This window comes from Montipora foliosa, chromosome 6 (genome assembly GCF_036669935.1).
Source record: "Montipora foliosa isolate CH-2021 chromosome 6, ASM3666993v2, whole genome shotgun sequence".
In the NCBI taxonomy this organism is placed as follows: Eukaryota; Metazoa; Cnidaria; class Anthozoa; order Scleractinia; family Acroporidae; genus Montipora; species Montipora foliosa.
In genome coordinates this window covers 37,191,852-37,214,359 of record NC_090874.1, presented here as the reverse complement: position 1 = coordinate 37,214,359, position 22,508 = coordinate 37,191,852, and the positions used below count along the sequence as shown (strand labels likewise).

General features: G+C 40.9%; 3 protein-coding genes across 3 annotated transcripts in view; 2 read left to right on the top strand and 1 right to left on the bottom strand.

Annotated features, from left to right (window-relative positions):
• The window catches only part of LOC138005504 (uncharacterized), a 3,732-nt gene extending 1,090 nt beyond the window's left edge, over positions 1-2,642 (top strand). The window contains exon 1 of the mRNA XM_068851720.1: positions 1-2,642. This exon is cut by the window's left edge and continues 1,090 nt beyond it. Coding sequence (XP_068707821.1) covers positions 1-2,642 — 2,642 coding nt within the window.
• A 332-nt stretch (positions 2,643-2,974) lies between these two features.
• LOC138005502 (uncharacterized) lies at positions 2,975-4,321 on the top strand. The gene has a single exon (XM_068851719.1). It carries the CDS (start codon positions 2,975-2,977, stop codon positions 4,319-4,321), a length of 1,347 nt encoding a protein of 448 aa, XP_068707820.1.
• A 9,422-nt stretch (positions 4,322-13,743) lies between these two features.
• Positions 13,744-14,820, bottom strand: LOC138005501 (melatonin receptor type 1C-like). The gene has a single exon (XM_068851718.1). The coding sequence runs from the start codon at positions 14,818-14,820 to the stop codon at positions 13,744-13,746; it is 1,077 nt and encodes a 358-aa protein (XP_068707819.1).
• Between the last annotated feature and the right edge of the window lie 7,688 nt (positions 14,821-22,508).

Sequence of the window (22,508 nt, the reverse complement as noted above, 5' to 3'; positions counted from 1 at the left end):
ACAAACTGTGTTTCAATTGTTTAAAACCTAGCAACCACAAGCACTTCTCCAGAATTTGTCGCCACCCTAAGTGTTCTGTAGCGAATTGTGGTCACCGACATCACTGGTTATTGCATGGGCAGCAGTCAGTTGTTACACCTCGCCACCTAAGCAACACTAGTTTAAGTGGATTGGCTTCAACTAAGCCTGCATTACCTATGAGAGAAACACTCCTACAGACAGCATTGGCCAGGTTAATTGTTAAGGGTCAAGAAATGACAGTCCGTGTTTTACTAGATTCAGGGAGTCAACGTTCGTATACACGAAAGAACATTGCAGAGAACCTTGACCTGCAAGGTCCCTCAGAGCTATTAAGTGTCACAACGCTAGGTGGGGAAACCAGCGAAACGAAGAGATTCCAAAGAGTGAAATTTACCCTTTCACCAATTAGGGGAGATTCAAAGGTGGAGATGGAGGCCCTTGCTATTTCCAAAATTTGTAATCCTCTCGGGCCAGTACAGATGGACTTCCATAAGACCTCTCATCTTCAAGGCTTAACTCTTGCAGATAGTTATCCTCGTGGTTCAGTTCAAGTAGATGTTCTTATTGGTGCAGACCACTACTACTCATTTGTGACTGGGGTCTGTAAGAGAGGTAGTTCCAGTGAGTCACTTGTTGCTGTTGAATCTTGCCTCGGCTGGATTGTCACGGGACAAGTAAACCGCCAATCAAGGCAAACTTCATCCATGCTGACAGTTGTAGAAAACGGTGGAGTTAACGAAACATTGAAAAGATTCTGGGAACTGGAATCAATTGGTATTGCAGAGAACGAGGACCCTGTTATGTCACAAGAGGAAGAATGTGCTGTTGCTGACTTCAATAGAGGATTGAACTTTGATGGACATAACTATGAGGTGCGACTACCATGGAAACGAAATCCTCCAAAGCTAGAAAGTAATTATGCACAAGCTTTGAGACGCCTGGAAAGTGTTGAAAGAAAGTTAAGGCAAGACCCTGTGAAAGCTAAGGCTTACAAAACAGCGATCAACGAATATGTAGAGAAGGGTTTTGCAGAGGAAGTACCTGATCAGAGTGATGACAATGGAACTGTGCGGTACTTACCGCATCATGCTGTATTTCGTGATGACAAAAGAACGACAAAATGCAGAATCGTATTTGATGCTTCCGCACGGGAAGGAGGTGATGCTTCCCTTAACGATTGTATTCTTCCTGGTCCTCCTTTACAGCCGAACCTTGCATCTGTACTGATTCGATTTAGAACACACAAAATTGGTCTCATAGCAGACATTGAAAAGATGTTTCTGCAAGTCAAACTAGCACCAGAGGACAGAGATGTTCACCGCTACCTGTGGAGAGATTTACAACCGCACGAAACACCAAAGGTGTACAGAATGCAGAGATTGACTTTCGGTGTGAACGCAAGTCCTTTCCTTGCAATTGCTACAGTCCATGCTCATGTAAACAAATACAAAGAAATGTCCCCGTATGCAGTAGAAGAAATTTTACAAAATATGTATGTCGATGACTGCCTGACAGGAGCCGATACAGTAGATTCAACTTTGAAGCTTCAACAAGAAATGTCAGAAATTATGATGACAGCAGCATTCAATTTGACCAAGTGGGCAAGTAACTCAGAGCTAGTAATGGATGCTATTGACCCAGCTAAAAGAGCCTCATCGCCATTCGTGGAGTTCAATTCGAGCGACCCCCTAAAAGCACTTGGCGGGTCATGGGACTTGAACTCTGACCACTTTAGATTCCTCGCACCGAGTGGAATCATCTCATCCCATGATCCAATGTCAAAGAGAAGTCTACTTAGTCTGGCATCGAAAATGTTTGACCCACTGGGACTGATATCACCCTTCACTGTTAGAGCCAAAATCCTTTTCCAAGAGTTGTGGTTGAAAGGATTACAGTGGGGTGACCCGCTAGATAGCGACACTAAAGCAAAGTGGTTAAGTTGGAAGTCCGAGTCGTTGCAGCTAAAAGATGTGACTATCCCTCGATGCTTCGGAAATGGTATTACGCAAGACTCTGTGGTAGAGGTGCATAGTTTTGGAGATGCTTCCCCCAAGGCGTATGGAGCAGCAGTGTACATTCGAATAAGAGACAAGCAAGACAATGTATCCTCACAGCTGGTAATATCGAAGTCCAGAGTCGCGCCCATTAAGAAGGTGTCACTTCCAAGACTGGAACTTTTAGCAGCAGTTGTAAATGCCAGGTTGCTAAAATTTGTTGTAGGGGCTTTGCCAATGAAGGTGGCTAGGGTTGTGTGTTGGTCAGATAGTATGGTGGCACTGCATTGGATAAAAGGGCAGAGTTCTTCCTGGAAGCCATTTGTTGCCAATCGAGTGGCTGAGGTACAGTCAACATGGGATCCTGAGTGTTGGAGGTATTGTGGAAGTAAGGAGAATCCTGCAGACTTTTTGACGCGTGGGTTAAGCTGTAGTGATATGATTTCAAGCACTTTGTGGTGGAATGGACCCCAATGGATGTCTTCGCCTTGTGAACCACTACCCGCTCAACCCGAAAACGAAGCTGCTCCCGCCGAAGCTTGCGAGGAAAAAAGAACTACCCATGTGTATACAGCAGTCGTTGCAGAACCACTGATTGATATGTCACGCTGCGGGACATATGGTTAAAGTTGATTCGAGTAACTGCTTATGTATTGAGAGCGGTCAAATTGTTTAAGACTAAGTCTAGGTCTTGTGAAAGAGAACTGTCGGCGGACAAGGTGAGGCAAGCCGAGATTAAATGTTTTATGTAGGTGCAGGAAGTGGTCTACAAAGGAGAATTCGAGAAACTGAAAGCTGGAGAGGTACTTCCCAGTAACAGCCGCCTCCTGAAACTGGACCCTTATTATGACAGAGATGATCAGGTATTAAGAGTTGGTGGGAGACTACAGTTTGCTGATCTTCCCGAACAGAGCAAGCATCAAATAATCTTGCCTCACGGACATCCTGAAGTTGCCAAGATGGTGCAAAATGTACATAAGAACATGTTGCATGCTGGTCCAGAAACGGTATTATCAACTTTAAGGCAGAAAGTTTGGCTAACTCAAGGAAGACGTGAGGTTAAACGTGTTATCAGAAGACGTGTAGCTTGCCAAAGACAACGAGTTGGACCTTGTTCCCAGAAAATGGGTCAGTTGCCAGAGGAAAGAATTTCCTGTTCACGAGCTTTCGCGCATGTTGGGACTGATTTTACGGGACCACTGTATGTGAAAGAGAGCTTAAACATTAAGAAAGCATATGTGTGTATTTTTACATGCGCATCATCTCGTATGGTTCACCTGGAACTTACACATAGTTTGACAACTGATGAGTTCCTTCAAGCTTTTAGTCGCATGACGAGTCGCAGAGGTCTTTGCCATACAGTGTGGTCAGACAATGCACAAACCTTCAAGGCAGCAAGCAGGGAAATTCAGAAATTATACGATGAACCCACTACTGAAAGTCAAAGAATGTGGAGTACGCTGGATCAAGATCAAATCAAGTCAGAGTTCTCATCACGAGGGATCAAGTGGAAATTCATCACAGAGCGTTCCCCATGGAGAGGTGGATGGTGGGAACGATTTTGCAGAGCGATAAAAGAACCACTGCGTAAGGTCCTTGGAAGGGCACTTCTCACCTTTTCTGAGCTAAACACGTTGCCGGTCAGAATCGAAGGTATCATTAACTCGCGGCCGTTGACCGCAGTAAGTGATGATTGCAGAGACCCGTTACCTATTACACCTGCTCATCTTGCAATTGGTAGGCCAATTAACCAGTTACCGGAAAGGAAAGAAAGTAGCTTAGAGGAGACCAGTAAGAGGACTGTCGAAAGGTATCTCTACCTGCAGAGACTACTCAATCACTACTGGAAGCGTTGGAAACAAGAGTACCTACATCTCCTATCGGTAAGAAACAAGTGGCATAAAGAGATCCCTTCTATTCGAGTAGGCGACATTGTACTTATTTCTGACGACAATGTGCCGCGCACCAAATGGCCGTTGGCTAAAGTTGAAAGGGTTTATCCAGGTAACGACGGGCTTGTACGGACCGCTACAGTTAGAGCGCATAACAGTTTCTACAACAGACCCGTTCAACGTTTACACAAGTTAGAGATTGAGTCAGCAGCTTCACAAGTAAGCCCGGAAGCAGAGGATCCAGTCCATGGTGGGGAGAAGCCACAAATGAACACTGTTCATGCTGCAAGTATACCTGTTTCCAAGACTAATTTGAGCGTTGTCCTCCCCGAAGGAGGACAAGGTGGGGAGAATGTTACAGCCCGTACTCGTTCTAGAAGAGTTACAAAGAAGCCTAAGAGACTGGACCTGTGAATAGTTATACTAACCCCACCCTAGTGTGTAGGACTTAGAGTGTCATGTGACTTTCGTTGTTGTTCCCGCTCTTGTTATCGAAGGTTTTTGTACGTCTAGCATTTCGCTCGTATACATCCCCTTTGTAAATCGATGTGTAGCCGAGTCCAGTGGATTAAAGTTGTGTTACGCTTCAGTGTCTCGTCGTAAATCCTAACAAACTCCTCGGAAACACATTTCCAAGAGTCCATCTCAAATTTCAAAACGCGACTTGAAGCTCGCGGAAATCCTAAAAACCTAATAGATGGCACATTTTCTGAAGTAAAATTTTCCGGAAGGCAATCGGTATTAAGAAAACAAACAAAAAAGACTCTCGAGTCAGAGAATAATACCATTTGTCACAACGTATCATCCAGCAGTAAAAAACCTTAAACAACTCTTGATGCAAGAATATTAACATACGATCAGCCAATGCTGAAAAACATTTACAAAACGCCTCCTATCATATCATACAGAAGAGGAAAATCACGTAAAGACATACTCGTTAGAGCAAAACATATTACAGCGTCGCAACCGCAAAGACACGTAGGGAAGTCAGAGCAGGTCTGTCATGCTCTTTTCTCAATATTGTTGCCCCCTGCCCTCCTAATTAAGGAGATTCATCAATGAACAATGTGACAGTCCTTCTAAAAAGCTCTGAGATGCACAGTATGCCTAACCCCAACCCTAATGTTAACCATTTAAGATCAGTACCTAGACTTAACAACCATTGGGTTTTTAAAATAATCATGAAAAATTTAAGCTATACTAAGATCATCCACTCACCCCCAGAACCAATTTACTTGCAAATGTACAGTTACTCTCTAATATATAACTGTTGGATTTTCATTTATCTGTACTTCTTGCAATTCTAAACAAGGTTGAAAAAATTTTACCTAGGTTGATTTGAGATATACCTAGTTTAGATTTAAAGTAACCTAATTTAAAAATTTACCTGTAACATGTGCGTCCAGCGTCCCGACGATCCAACCCCGCCTCCACCATGCGAATACGGGGACTCTAAGGGCGAACTTGAGGCCGGCGAACAACGGGTACGAGACCTCCCAGTCGAAGAATCGGCTCACTTGTAAGTATGGGGTGTTGCGTCAAAACACCCTTGACGAACTCCATCAACCTTTGGATCGACCCCTTACCACACGCGTCAGCAATCATATACATAAGAACTATACACTGAGTACGCGGTCGACTCGCAAAGACTACCAACTGGCCTTCTTCAAACGCGTGTTGGACCCTGAAACGGCAGAAATGTACCCGTGTGGCTACCGACGAATCAATGACGACGACGATTTGGAGGACCTACATGTGACCAATGCCAACCTTTTCGCTGGATTGTTGTCGGATGACGAGGACATGGGCGTCTTGTAAATAGTTCGGGAATGGTTGCCCTCATGGGGATAAACCTTCGCCACTTGGAAATAATAGAGACAAGGTTGAGCACCAGGCCACGTCAAACGTTCCCACTTGTTACTGGCACACGGTCACCGATGGGACCGTGCCGACCTGGATACTAGTTAACTACAGATAGTTTTGATTGTCTAGTTTATCTGCTTGAAATCTGTTTCAGTCCTCTCAGGTTTTCAATCGATTTTAAGTCTATAACTGAAAAGCTGTTATGTTTCATACTTTTATTCATCCTACGTGAAAAGGTCAGAGTCACTTTGAATTGTTAGGATCCTTTTTCTAAGGAAGGATGGTTTTTTTTTCCGAAGACATGGTCAATAGACATCAACTATTCGAAATTACGCGTAAAAAAAATCAAAACTTTCTTGGGATATGTTTCTTCTTCTGAAGCTCCAGATGAAAATTATGAATGATGTAAAATCAATCGATCATTGTTTTGATGAACAGTTTTATTACCATAGCGTGTCATATTAACCAGAAAAAATTTCGAGTCCATTACAAAATTATTATTCGTGACAGATATTTCAGTCGGCTAAGAAAACATTAGGTGCTATTTTGAAAGATCTCGCTCGATTCAGCAGCGAAATCAGGCTCGAAGAAATCGTTTTTCTCTGTGTCAGTGGCCAAAACATATGGAGAAATTTCTTACCCGACGAGGTCATTCAACTACTAGTCACCGCATATGGCAGTTTACCCCAAGAAAGCGATAATAATAGTCGTAAAATGCCGCGCTGCCAACCAATTTATCGAGGGTCAACAGGTAGGCCAGCTCTAGATATTCCAAGGGAAACTTTAGAGCTGTACTTGAGCTATGGTTTTTCCCTAAAAAAGATTGCTGATATGTTTGGGACTTCAAGGAAAACAATGAACAGGCGAATTAATCGTACAACTTACGTGAGGAAGTGCCAAAGTATGATGATTTATCAGATGAGGCTCTGGACGAGGCCGTGACTGCTGTATTACATAAATTTCCTAACAGTGGTATAAGAAGAATGAAGGGGTTTTTACTTGGACAAGGCATTAGAGTACAATGGAATCGTGTGAGGTCTTCTCTGTGGAGAACTGATCCCAGTGGCATTCTACTATGGACCTCTCTACTGACCATCGTAATCCGGCGGCACTACAGTGTACCTGGACCCAGACCATTGTGGCATTTGGATGGCAATTACAAGTTGATAAGATGGGGATTTGTCATCCATGGTTGTTTGGATGGATATTCAAGACGATTTATGTTTTTGAATTGCAGCACTAACAACAAGGCAGCCACTGTGTTAGAGATATTATTAAATGCAATTTAAAACTTTGGAATTCCTTCCAGGATAAGAGGTGATCAAGGCACTGAGAATATTGAAGTTGCCAGGTACATGATGTCCCATCCCAACAGAGGGCCTGGGAGAGGCAGCTTCATCGCAGGGAAAAGTTGCCATAACCAGAGAATTGAGAGGTCCTGGAGAGATTTGTTTCATGGATGTGCCTTCTTATTCTATCACATTTTTTGCTACCTAGAAGACACGGGATTACTTAACTTGAACAGTGCAACTCACTTATTCTGTTTACACTTTGTAGTCACTCCAAGAATAAACCAGTACCTTGAAATGTTTCGACCTGGAATGAAATTTCAGTTCAAGTCCCTGAAATTCCATGCCCTTTGGATGATGCAGCATTCATTAGAATGAACACTGCAGTTAATCCCATTGAAGATTCTTTGTGCTATGGAATTAACATATATACCAGATCATTGCAAATTGTTGATAATCTCTCAATACTTGCTGTAGCAACTTGAGTTTGATATCATGTTTTTAATTGCAAGAGAAACCTACATGTAAGGCCTGTGCAGACTAGCACATTTGTTTTTTTTCATGTTGTGTGAACTTTGCACAACTCACCCTACAGTTTTCTGCGGGCTAGTAATGACGTTTTTTTAAACAGTTAGAGCAACAATGTGTAAAAACTGAAAACTGGATATTCCTATAATGGAAGCAGAACAATTTCACAAGAAGAGAGGAATGTTGAAAGCCATGTTCCCACATTGGTTGACTAAATGGAGCAGGAGAGGGGATAAAAGCACAGATCTTAACTGTATAACTGATGCACAGACAAGCAAGGATTGCAGAGTTCATATAGTTGATGTGCTTTCAAGTCTGTAAATATTTCTGTACGATGTGTGTTTGAAAAAGAAAAAAAAAAAAAAATACACTGTACGCAAATTCAATGCTAATTTCCAGCAACAATAGAGTTGAACATTATTTGATTACCTCTGGAGTTAATAAAAGCCAGTAGTTTGCAGGCTCGGCCCCAATAATTTATTTTACCTCACTCATTCATGAACATACGAAAAACAAAGGAAACAGGACAACTGAACCATTTGTAAATTGTCAACTGTCACATACTGTAATTTAACAACTTACATAAAAAAATGACATGTCACAAAGTTCAACTTGATAGAGAACTTCCAACGTAGCAAGGGTTAATATCAAAGCCCAGTAAAATTAATGCTTCGATTAAAAATAAGGCAGGGTGAGACCTGCTATGTAAACATTGTAAACAGAAGCAACACTTGCAGACACAAGGGTGCTCGCTCCTTCTGGCAATCAGGAAACTACGTTCCCTGCCAAGTCCATGCATCCATGTTACCCACCTGCCACTATTGGAAGTATTGATAATAATGTTTAACACTAAGCAGTGGTACCGGTTGGATTACAGTTGCTTGTTCTAACTAGTAAACAGCAGTGCATAACGACTTTGTCATAACAGAAAAACACAACATTACCACCATTGATATTAGACATTACAATATTATTGTTTTCGTTTGATACAAGGGTTACATTAAAAAACCTGAACTTACACCGTGGTAAACCTATTACCTCTTATAACAGATCTTAACAAGAGTTGGAAGTCTGCACTATTTGAAATAAGGGCAGGAATCTTCAGTTCAAATGAACAGGTTGAGGCAAAAAAACCTTCAGTACCATCTACAGACACCTTAATGCATCCAGGCCTCAAAGAACATGTATTTACCTTACTGCCTGATGTAAATAGCAGAAAATCGGACAGATCATCAAGGCTAGCTGTGTCAATAAGTTCACAAAGCATTTTCACAGCACTTCTTTTCAACAGTCTTTTCTCTACTCTTCGTCCAACGAAGCATTCCACATTCGCATGGTCAACTGCAGCTCTTTGTCACAATATTGCTTATGAGCTATTAACCACTTATGGATCATACATCTGTTATAGTGTATCGTTACATTTGTTATAGAGTCAGTAATTCATACTGAGCCTGCAGTATGTATGCGGTTATTGTAAAGCCCATGTGTTCTTTGTTTAGTACAGTTCTTAGTTGATCCGCCATCTTGCGTGCAGTTGTCTGTTTGCCCGAGAACATAACAACATCCTTTATGAACCCGATAACCACAACAGCTAAAATGATGTTCATCCGACAAGTGTCCACGATATCTCGCGCGTTCGTTGGCATCTTCAAACTTCACATCCAAAAAACACGTACAAATGCATAACACCATACCAGAATTGATTATGTCCAAAAACATGTCCACAACAAAAGTACTCATACAGCAATAATCACATTGTATCTTATTTTTCTTGCTTTTCTTGTCTTGTTTCTTTAGCTTTTTCGAAGATGTAACCACCCTTTTACCTCTCTTTAAACGCAAATCTTTTACTCTACTTTCACATATGTGTCTAGGCATTGCGAGTCTTTAATAAAAACGACGATAGTCAGTGTTTTCTCTGTTTTAAACCACTTTACAAAAATTCCAAACGTCGACCTTTATCCATTATTTGATTACAACCACCATTCACATAGCTCTTCCACAGAATATGATTATAAACTAAAAAACCAATACAGATAATACTCAACACCATCACAAAAACCCATATAATCCAAAAACCAACCTCACAATTCAACTAAATCATAATTTCTGAAAACGACGTTTCAAATCTACCACGTCTGTTCAACACAACGGTTCCCATAGCTATTTCGCGGCTTAATACGTTTTCACTTTGGGACAATATAACGCCTTCATCATAACATGGTTACCACAATCGATCAAAACATACACCATCTTAATCACCGCGTAATATCGTACAACCCAACAAACTTAAATCCCAATACGGAACACCACAATCACGCACAACTGTCTGTAAATACTCATCACCCAGAACTCCAAACATAAAACGTTCTCTTGTCTTATAAATTATTCGCTTTATATATCTCCACTACATCTTTTGTAAACTTATCCAAAGTGTGATTCACACCCCAAACATTAGGAACGAAGCTACAATAATGCTCATTGTAGATATATTGATTTACTATTTTTTTATCTTCTTCAGACATCCAAGGATAACCAATCAAAGGAAAATACCCTATACTAGCATTTTGCAATGCAATCGCACTACAAAAACCCAATTCACGAGTCATGAAGCCACTTGACAACGAAAAACCTATCACATCCATCACAACACAAACCTCCTTCAACAACTCGTTCTCTTCCAACCCACTCAACTCCAAAGCCCCGGGCGCGGCGGTCGCCATCTCTCTCTCTCGCCGAACGCGACAAAAAAAAAAAAAAACCAAGGTGATTGTGAAAAAATAAAATCACAATCCACGCAGTGTTGAGCATGATCGGGTTGTGACGGTTCGCGATCCCTTGGGTCTCGCAAGATTGCGAGGAGAGAACAGGAGAAAACTAAGGGTAAGACAATGCACTTCACATTCCTTCCCACAAACCCGCAACACAGCATAAATTTTAAGAAAACGCGTACGACTTTTAATAAAAGATATAAGTTAACAACAAATACAACAGTTACTGCAGTGACTATCTCTAAATTAACTAATCTTACTTAGATTTTCTTTGTGCTTTATATATATTTAAATGACAACACTTAATTAAAATAAACTAAATACTTTACTTTGAATATTTACAATATAAAACAGTTCAGTTCAGTTCTTCGCTTTCACTCCAAAAAGCAACTAACCAACAAACCAACAAACCGACTAACCCACAAACCAACAAACCTCAGCCAGCAATGCAGCTTTAAACCAACTGCTACTCGGTCCGCTTCTGCTTCTGCTCTCCGGCGCCTTCTATCTTTCTTGGACTTTACTTTTCCTGTTCCTCTTTTGTCAACTCCGGCGCTCAGCGTTTCCGTTTCCCTTTTCACTAAAGAGCGGTACAGTAAAATTCTCCTCGCTCGTTCCTCCACCGTAGACAAAGGGGTTTTTTTCTTGATGTACGGTTGGGGTCTGCTGAAGACTTTCAGCATTGACGGTTTGAGCGTTTCTGCCCTCCACTTTCTTCTAAAATCGGCCTTCCCTCTTGTCAACAAACCTTGCACCACTTCAACAACCAACCAACGCCCACGACTTCTTACATCTATATATAGTTAAACTAACTTATTCAAATAGACCTTTTTACAGATACGGCGGCCATTTTGATTTCTATTGTTTCGAAAGACATTATGGGATGCTCAGGGGGCAAATTAATATGTATTTGCCCCCTGGGCAGCCCATAATAGCTATTCGAAACAATAGAAATCAAAATGGCAGCCGTATCGGTAAAAAGGTCAAAATACGTTTTTTTTTTAGATGACTAGATTACAACACTTAAAAGACGTTCTATAACACTAAATCAGATAATACATAATACACTAGGGAATCGTACAATAGGTAGTTAACACTCACACTAACGAACAAGACGAGTGGCTAAAACTACCTACAAACTGGTGACAAAAAGAAAAAATAATAATTACGTGACGCTGGCGTCATCTCGAAATACCCGCCCACTTGTCACCGTGGGACTCTGCGGCCCTAGACTTCCACGCGGGACGTCCACGCTACACACACGTTTTTAGGCGTGTTCACGCGCGATGCCCGCCTTCAACGCTAGTTTCGTTCCACATGAGTGCTCCCATATCGAATCTCTGTTTGTGACTTGGTAACGGGTCTTTGTTTGTCATCCCCGACGACGTTACCAAAGAATTGCAATGCCTCATCATGTGTTTCTCGGCTTTTGAAGGAAATTTGAGGTCCTCGACACATCCTGTGTTGTGTAAAGTCTGGCGGAGTCCGAAGATTTCATTTTTTCAATTTCATTAATCCTTTTTGCGAAGGAATAAAAACAAACAAGTAGCAGCCCACAAAAAATGTTTGTGTCAATATTCGACAGTGTTGCTCCGTATTGCAAATTATTGATTGAATTTCAATGGTTCCTATGTTCCTACCAAACAACTGTCGCATTTCTGCCGCAGAGTCAACATTTTTAAAACCCGGTCAATTTATTCAAAAAAACAAAAGCAAAGCATTTTTGAAAGCCATTTTCGATTTTTTCGCTAACCCGGTCATAAACCTTTCCTGACTTGACCAACGAAGTAGCTAAAATGGTATTCAGTGCGCATTTGGAACAACTGATCGTGTCCCTTTCAACACCACCATTTTTTTTTATTTTTGACTTGTTCCTTTGTCCGAGCCGGGGTCTGGGTTCTCTTGACGTCATTCCTATGAGCTCCTTGGCATCCCAACGATAACGATGTCGATAACATCCATTACGTATGAAAATTCATTCACCAATCAGAGACCTGTGCATCTCATTAACTATTTGAAGCCATCAATCACAAGTCCACACCAAAACGAGGTAAACCGAGGCGACCATTGAAATAAAAGACAAATACTAATTAGGCGAATGTGACCATGGACTTGATAGGCGCACTAAAATTACGATAAAAACGTAAGGTGATTCCTTTGTTTTTCATCGCGCATCTCATACTGCGCATAGCATTGCGACGTCGGAGATGGCGGGGTTTCACGCCGGCCATCTGAAGAGAGGCAACAAAGGCCGCTTTTGCTGTTTAAGAGCTTTTAAGTGCAATCATGATAACTCTTCTTGGTTAAAAAGGTGTTCAGTTCTTTTGCGGAAAGGATCATTTTGAAGCCGAAATATCCCCTTTGCCATTCACTTATCATCGTGTTGTGAAGAAACGAGCTCGGTGACTCCCGATTTTAAATGGCTTAATTTAATTGTAATAGGTACACGGAAAACACATTTTAAGGAGAAAAAAAGTTGGATAGTAGAAGTTGTAGTATTTACCTATAAATTACGTGAAACTGCATTTGGAGCCTGACATTGAGTGCAAAGTGATGACTGTAGAGGTCCAATTTGCTTACATTTCTTTGCAAGATTGTACAATTTGAAATCACTTTACTTAAAGATTATAGCCCGGACAAACAAGCCGGTTGAAGTTTTCAGTAATATTCAGTAGCTTTTGCTATATAAGAACAATTTTTCCAGTTGATCTAGTTTCGAATGCTTCTCGCGAATTTCGGTAAAAAACACTTAGAATAAAGGGAATACAGTGGGAAAACAAGCTCGGTGACCACATCATTTTTTAGATGTCCTGTTTTTTAGATGTCCCGGTTGCAGTTTTTAGAAATTCACAGCAAAGTTATAGAATTATGACTCGCATTCAAGGGATTTGCATAGCTAAAACAAAATTAAATTATCACTGAGTTCCTAGGTCTTTATGATGACAAATGACAGCAAAAACGAAACACAATGATTAAGCCAATTGCCTTGGCTTGCCTGTTACTAGCTGCGGCCCTGGTTAAATTAAAGTATTTTTTAGATAATTCATTCCAAATCGTTAACAATCAGTTCCCACATGTACGCATTGCGGACCTATTTTCATTTAATGTGGGACGTGTCAGTGCCACAGGAAAAATCGAAGCGTCCCAAAAGCCCATGAGACCTCTCGGGACAACGCAGAAAATGGTAGGTTAGTGAACCTTTTTTTATCTGGCAGTCCATGAAATGAATTCTCGTAAGGAAAGGCCTCTATTTGCGGTTGGAACATTTTCCTCCATCATTTAAATCGGCCGTTACAACTAAAATAACGTGACGTCAGTCAGTTCGCGCGCTCTCGCATCCGTAGGGTTGTCTGCCTGTGCTAGAACCAGAAAACGAAAGTCCAGGCTATAGACAAAAGGTTTTTCTAGACCGGTCAAACAGTTGTTTATGAATAGCAGGAACCTCTGTGGGTACGGTTTGAAGAGGGATAACCGCATGAGCCCTTTGTGGCCTTGAACTGTCAATCACCACACTTTCGTCTGCACACAGAAATAAATTCCGAAATGCTCTTTGATAGTCGCGGTTTGAAAGCCAATAGATGAACGGGTTGATGGTACTGGACAAGAAGACAAGGAAAGTGGAAACTGTGAAAACTCGACGCGGTAAATATCCGCCTCCTGTAAACACGTCTATGAAGCCGATGACAGCTACGGGAAAAAAACATAGGATGAAACCCAGAGTGGCCTTCATCATTGTCAAGGTAGCGCGAATTTCCATCCATTTTCTGTATTCCTGATCTGCTCGCCGCCGATTGTCGTTTATCTGGGCAATTTGGTGGTTGCTTGATCTGATAGCAAAGAAACACTTGGTGTAGCTGAACACGATGAATCCCATAGGTAATCCAACGAAAACAAGAATAAAAGGAGTGGTGTAGGTCATGTTGACGTCGAATGGGTAAATACAGATTGCTTTTCCCGGGTGAAATACATAATAACCCCATCCAAACAAAGGAGGGACGCTGGCCATGCTAGGTAAAAGCCACAGCAAGGTTATTATCACCATGATGTTTCTCCTGGTAAAAATAACTTTGTTAAAAATCGGGCGACAAACTGCGAAGTAGCGATTGACAGCAATCGCTGCCATGTTTCCCATTGAAACTATGGTAAAAGAGCATAGGAGACATCCTTGGAAATCGCAGACTTCTGGGCCAAATGGCCATTCGCTTGAGATGAGGACCTTCAGGGAAATTGGCATGACAATGATAGACATCAAAATGTCGCTCACTGCCAAGTTTGTCACAAACATGTTTGGAAGCGTACGAAGGCGGCGGTATTTGCAAACAGCGGCACAGACGGTACCATTACCAACAAATGCAATGATAATAACGAATGTCAGAATCAAAGGCTCCATTATCCTTGATACGATGCTGCGATTGAACAAGTCAAACTTCAAATTGGGATATTCATTCAAGGAGGCAGCCATGAGGTTCTTTAGCTTCAACTGCAAGAAAGACGGGAATGAACATGATGTTGATTCATTACTACTTAAGGTAAATCTATCGTGCCCGGTATGGACACAACGCCAACAAACTTGATTGAATACAAATTGAATAGAGCACAAGCAAACTTGATAAAATGAATGCAAAGTTAATTAATGGCACCCGAACTTAATGAGAGGCGTACTAAATATAAAACTTAATTGGATACAAATCGGTAAGGACGATACAAGGACACGAAAAAAAGACATACAAATTTTATAATAGGCTAATTTGCAGGTAATGTAAGTGAACTTTTGACTGGCGCCAAATATTTATGCGAGGGCTCTGCAAAAGAGTAAGCACTTTTATTACACATAACATGAGAATTTTATTCCATAAAGCTCATATAAACTCCCTAGGCACTTTAGTTAGCCGAGCCTGCTGCATGTCACCTCGAATCTCCGAACAGAATCGTAAGTAGCTTAGTTTTACAAAGTAACGTTCTTTTTATTGTTTATATCTCTTATTTAAACTTGAACGTACTTCAGTTTTTTTCACAGTTTGACCATAGTATCCGTGCTATAACGTACAAAAAGCAGATAAAAGCCGAAGAACGTACCAAACTTGGAAAATGGAATTTACCCACTACATGTCAAAATACGGACAAGACAAAGACGAGCAACTTCAAATATTTCGGAAAGCTATGTCCAAAACTTCATTCTGGGCAGACCAAGTCAAAACATACAAAGACATTGATCGATCCTAGGAAATTCTTGATATGGAATTCACGAATAAGCGTGAGCTTATGGATAAAGCCAGTTAAACCTGGCGCGCTACGCCCCGACAGTATCCGTGTACGTACTAAATATTATGGAACACAATGGCTGTTCCGTGTTAGAAGCTTCAGAAGCTCCGTTTTTCATGTCTCAGCTTCTATCTAAACTTGACCCGAGGGACAACACAAACTTTGAACGACAGATGCAAACGACGAGTAAGGAAGAAAATGTTTCAAATCTCATAACCTGGTTACACCAACAGTCAACATTTCGATGTAGGGGTAAACGAGACACCGACAGGGAGGAAAAAGAGCGATCAATCTGAGGAACAACCAATAGAAGGGCAGACAATAATGCTGTGCCATGAATCTCGTAGGTGGAGAAAAGAAATTTGAAGCCTCAGAAGTCGTCGAGATCACTTTTGCCTCGCCTACGGAGGAAGACATTAGGAAAGCCCTCGAAGTTTACACCGTTAAAAGACCATATAGCTCTGCCAAAACAATCACCAAGGAAGCTGTTATTCTCATTTGCAATCGATCTTGGATAAGCTGTATCTATCCGGCGGAACGATAGACCTTCTTATCAATGCCTTCGTCAATATCCATACCTTGTCAGGAATCCCAGGGGAGCCGAAAGCCAAACGTAACTGGTCTGGTTGGTATGTTCTAGAAGTTGGTTCAATGAGCATTCAAGATGACATTAAGAAATTACTCCCAAAAGACACCCTGGGAGTCAAACCAGCAGAGCTGTGTACGTGCAGTGGGAACGTATCGCGTGAAAACATGTTTGTCAAGTCACTCTCTAATTTTTGCAGCAGGATTGTGCGTGACATTTTTTGTGTGACCGTTTTATTGTATTGTGGTGGTCTGGACCTAGCCGGGTCCCGGATGACCACGCGAGTTGTAACGCTGTGGTGAATCGTTTCCGCTGAAGGTTTTAGGTATCAAGGACTCTATTGTTTACGGATTAAGGATTCTATAAGGTGTTGCAAGGGTGTAAGGACACAGATGTAAGATGTTCTGTTGATTTAGAGTGATTTGTTTCTTGTTTCATTGTATTTTCATATTCGCCCCGTGCTCGCTTTGTAATGCTAGGTTTTGTTGCTTTCTTATAGTTTTCGTTACCGCTCATCGCTTCTGAATCAGCTATTTGTAAAGGAAATCAGTGGAAGCAATCAAGACTGCGTGTAAATGAATTTCTGTGGATCCTTCGAATAAACTGAGTTGTTGTTGTATGCTACATGGCTCGTCGTAAGGTCTTAGTGTAGCAGCTCCGCCGCTACACTAATTCAACTGCATTAGTAAACAGGCGAATTCAGGTTAAGATGCCTTGGAATCAAAATGGACCTTCCACACACAGTAATTATGATATTGCAGTCTGCTGAGAAATTATTCCACAGAAAATATTGTTTTGAAGTCATAGATAGTGAAGTCCAAAAGCTGTTGGATCAAGACTTTGTAATAAAAGTTCCCGTGGAGGAAGTTAACCATAGCAAGCCCGAATGGTATCTTCCACTGCAAGCCATCTTTTCCCCAGACAGAACAACCAAAGTTCGCCTGGTATTTGATTCGTCATCGAAAGGCCACGACGGTCGCTCCCTTAACGATCATCTCGAAGAGGGCGCCAATTACATTAACAGTCTTCCCAATGTGCTTTGAGGCCTGGCGGTGGAACGAAGTGGCGTACTCGGGAGACGTCCGAAAGATGTTCAATCAAGTATCAGTTCACCCTGACGATCAAGTTTATCATAGGTTCTTGTGGAGGAGCAAGACAAGTGAAATTCCTTGAGTTTTCCAATGGCTTAGATTACATTTTGGAGACAAGACAGCACCAGATATTGCAACAAACGCTATCAACCATCTTGCTAAGACTTCTCAAGTTGAATTTCCAGAAGCAGCTATAGGGAACTAAGAGATCACTCGTACGTAGATGACATCGCTGGCTCCAAAACCAACTCGCAAGAAACTTAACAAGACAACAAAGCAGATTGACACTATCCTCGGAAAAGGTCAGTTTCAGGTTAAGGAGTGGCACTCTAACTGCTCATAACTTGACCAGTCTAATTGCAAACGATTCACAGACCTACTTCCACAAATGGGATAAGGAAGACGACGTGTTTACCTTCTAAAAAGGAAGGATCACTGGCCAGTCCGAACCCTTGTCCAAAAGAAGTTGCCTAAGAAGTCTTGCTCAACTCTGGGACCCCATAATAATGATAATAATAATAATAATAATAATAATAATAATAATAATAATAATAATAATAATATAAGAACAAACTACATCAAAGCCAGCATCGACAAGACTTAAGAGAATGACCTGTGCAGAATGTGCCACCAGGCATAGGAGACAGTGAGCCATATAGTGAGTGGGTGCTCCAAACTGGCACAGCAAGAGTATAAAAGGAGGCACGATTATGTTGCAAGGGTGGTACACTGGGACTTGCTGGAGAAGTGCGGCTTTAGTCGAGTAGACAAATGGTTTGAACATCAACCAGAAACTGTCCTTGAGAACAACGACTACAAATTGCTTTGGAATTATAACATCCAGACTGACCACCAAATTAGTGCAAGGAGACCCGACGTTATTAGAAAGCAAGATCAGGCATGCCAAGTTATAAACGTAGTAGTCCCAGCTGTAAAGGCCAAGGAAGAGGAAAAGCTAGAGAAATACCAGGACTCAGAAAATGTGGAGTGTCCGAACCCATGTGCTTCCAGCAGTAATTGGGGCACTGGGAACAGTTCCAAAAAGGCTTGAAAGTAACTTAAAGCGCATTGGCACCAACACTTCTATAGAACTAATTCAAAAAACTGCTCTTCGTGGCACAGCAAGAATTCTGTGAAAGGTTCTGGAGCGATGAAAGCCATGATAAAATTTGGGTTTCCTTACGCAACTTGTTGTTGCCTGGCCCCCAAGAAGATAACCCGGATCCAACTTTTGGAAAAGCCGGTACTAAATACATAATAACAATAATAATAATAATGATGATGAAGATGATGATGATGATGATGATAGGACTTGTTGTCCCCATAACCGTCAAGTTCAGAATCGACTTGCAAGAATTGTGGAGTTCGGGGCACACTTGGAATGAAACATTAAATCATTCCAGAGAGCTTTCAACAGCGGTGGTTGGAAAATGTACAGTCCCTAAACCATCTCTTATCATTTCAGTTTCATCGCAAGATAAAACCAAGCAGTGCAGTGGGCATGCCCCATATTCACGGGTTTTCTGATGGTGGAGAGCAGTCTTACAGTACAGTCATCGTCTTGAGATGGAAACTTACAAACAGTAACTACCGCTGTGTTCCAGTCATGACAAAGGCATTCGTCGCCCCTCTGAAGAAGAAAAGCATCCCTAGGTTAGAACTGCTGAGCTGTTTGGCACTTTCACGAATCTATGATGCATGTCTAAAGGTCTTGGAATTTGCCAACGCTCAGGACTGACAAAAAATCTTCTGGGTTGATTCTTTGACCGTTCCAGCCTGGGAATTCAGACCATTTTTATCCTCCAGAATGGCTGAAATTCAAGAGATAATGGGTATTGTTCACTTCCGTTACATTAAATCCAACATTACATTAAATACTGCCGATGCTCTAAAGAAAGGAATCGATCCTAGCTGTCTCGAGAATTGGTCCAAGAGCTCACCTTTCCTGAAGTTGCCAGAGACAAATTGGCCTAACTTTGAAGACAACACCCATGATACTCATAGAGATGACCTTAAAGTTTTAAAAGAGAAGAAAACGTTTCAGAGAGATAAAAAGGTTGGAAAACATACCGTTGCCTCAGCTGAAGTTTATCCTGAATTTGATTATCAGAGGACCGAGGATAATCCTCTCCTTTCACACCTGTTGAAAACATGTTCAACTTACTCCAAAATGCGGAAGACTCTAGCGTATGTCCTTCGTTTTATTCAAAACACAAGAAAAAATATCTTAAAGTCTGGACCTATTTCCGTTCAAGAAGTGAAGGCGGGAAAGCTCCAAGCTCTCAAGTGGAGTCAACTTCACATCGATGAGGCAAGTTTAGATAAGAAACTTGTGGCGAAAAGAGATGAATAAGGCCTTCTTCGAGCTCATGGACGACTTGACAATGTCAGATCTCTTCCAGAAGAAAATTAGAAACCCTGTGATCTTGCTTCGAAGTCATCCCTTGGTGAATTTGCTCCTACGCGACCTGCATTAGCGACGTGGTCATTGTAGCTACAAGAGCTTAATTCATGACACCCGAAAACGATTTTAGATCGGCATTGGAATTCGCAAAATGGCGAAGTTTGTCCTGTGCCGAAAACTACGCAAAAAGCCTCGGGCAGCGGTTGGATTCCCTGCCTTTTCAAATACTGCAATGGATATATTCGGACCAGTACACATAAAACTCCGCCGGGAAACTCTGAAAGAAGAGTAAGTGGTAATATTAACCTGTATGACAACACGAGCAATCCATCTGGAACTTGTCACCGACAAAACATCAGACGCGTTTCTTATGGCGTTTCGAAGATCTGGTTGTCTACGTGGTTACCTAAACGTTTGTTGGTCAGATCAGGGAACAAATTTCGTGGGTGCTCAAACTTACCTGCAAGAAATCATGCAGAACTGGGATGTTCCCAAAGTAAAGAGCGTTATCTCTGATGAAATTGGCTGCGAGTTTACATGGGAGTGGAATACACCTCACGCAAGTTATCAGAATGGAATTGTGGAGACTCTAATTAAGTCGGTCAGACACGCCCTCGACTTGCAAGAACCAGGCCTTCTCTGAGGAACTATGGAGAACATTTCTGTCAGAAATTACGTACATGGTAAATGGAAGACCACTGTACCCCAGTTCCGACGATATCTGGGACGCGCCACCAATTACTCCGAAAGACATTCTCATTGGCCATGATAACACTCTTCCGCAACCGGAATCCTCGAATCTCCGAACAGAATTGTAACTAGTTTAGTTTTACAAAGCAAAATTTTTAAATGTCTTATTTCAACTTTAATGCAGTTATTTGTATTTTTCAGATGCATGGTAACTTATTTGTATTTGCATTGTTTCTATTTAGTTAGAGATCTTAGTTAGGTGTTCCCTATTAGCGGAGGATATTCTTCCCTGCTAGACTTCATTTGACAAGTTACTAAAGTCATTATTATTATTATTATTATTATTATTATTATTATTATTATTATTATTATTATTATTATTATTATAGTATCAGTGCTATCATGTACAAAAAGATTAGCAGATCCTGCTGGAGTGACGAGTGACCTAAATAGAGTAACACTTCACACGAAAGCGCGAGTAATGCTAACAAACACAATAAACTGCTCGAAAACTTAATAAAATGACGAATACTTTAATAAAATTGAAACAAAGAGTATTTCTTGCAGATTTTAGGGCTGTAACCATTTAAAAAAGTTTTCATGCACTTATTCATGTTATTAAATGAGAAACAATTTTGTTATATTTGTTTCAATCCATTTTATTACGTGAACGAGGAGCTTATTGTGTTTGACAGCATAAGTTTGTAAGCTCTGCCTTTTACAAAATTTGAGTGCATGTTGTTAAGTTTGCACATGTTTCATGTCTTACATCTACATACTATGTCCATGCCAGCCACGGAATAAAATCCATTAGGGCCTCCATTCGTTTTAAAAGTCTTCCTCGCCGTCAAGTAGTAGCTTTGGTTCGAGGCTCACGTGGCATGTTGTGGCCGAAATATTTGATTTTAATTGACTGGATAGAATGCAAGAGTTCTCCCTTACCATGAAGTATGTCTAGCTCTGTGTCATTTCTCATTTTTTACCTCCCCCCATTTTTCTTGAAGACCCACATTTCGAAGTCTTCTATTCTTCTTACAATCTCTTGGTAGAACTTCCATGTTTCACAAGTCATTATAGGGTAGATGTAACATTACAGAAAATAATCTCATTTTCATTTTGTTTGGTTAATTGTGAAAATAGTTTGCATTCTGATGAAAGTTGACTTCGCTTGTGCTATACGTTGAGTAACTTCTTGTTCACATGTTCCTTGTGTCGTTACTGTCTGCCCTAGGTATTTGACTTGTTTGGCAGCTGCTTCAAGGTTTTTGCAATCTAGTCTGGTACTGGCTCTTTTCCAGCATTTTTGCTGATCACCGCTCTTTTCGTTTTCTTAACATTCATCCTAGGCCATTTACATTTCTTTCGTCCATAACTTTGTTTACAAGATCCCGTAACCAGGGCTCGAAATTAACTTTTTCGCTCAGGTGCCAGCTTGCGACTAATGGGAAAAATTTGGTCGCCAGATCATAAATTTTGGTCGCCAAATTATTTAATATATGACTTGCGTAAGAACATGATTTTAAATGTTACTTTGCATGCAAGGAAAATCATAATTATTAAATACCAGGAAAAAAAAAACCAGCACGCGGAAGGCCTCTAAAGGCACTGTTGTTTTCGGCTTTTGTCTTAAGTTTGTTGATGATGTTCATAATAATAATAATAATAATAAAAACAATATTTACAGAGGATATCACCAAGCTAACTCTAAGTTAATTAGGGTGGTCCTCTATCTACAGAACTACAATTTACTGTGCGGAATAAGAACTAAAGCGTAAAAAAAAAAATTCCAAAGATAAAAAATAGAAGAATAAATATATAAACTAGAATATAATAATTACAGAATACATAAATTACAAATATATTAATTACAAACAATTCCGGCCACATGTTTTTTAAACTTTTCTAGGCTATAGTCTCTAGCGCCCACAGATAAACCGTTCCAAGCTGTTACTCCCGAGTACAGGAAAGACCCTTGTCCTGTCTTAGGGTATAAACAGGTTTCCACTTGCGGCACATCTTGTGTTAATTTGATGTTTATCTTTAACATACTCAAACCTATTAAGTAAATAATTAGGGCTAGATTTATTAATGGTTTTATACATCATTATGGACGTAAA

Excerpts from the sequence above, each read along its gene's own strand:
- LOC138005502 (XM_068851719.1), top strand. The coding sequence starts at position 2,975 with ATGGTGCAAAATGTACATAAGAACATGTTGCATGCTGGTCCAGAAACG.
- LOC138005501 (XM_068851718.1), bottom strand. The coding sequence starts at position 14,820 with ATGGCTGCCTCCTTGAATGAATATCCCAATTTGAAGTTTGACTTGTTC.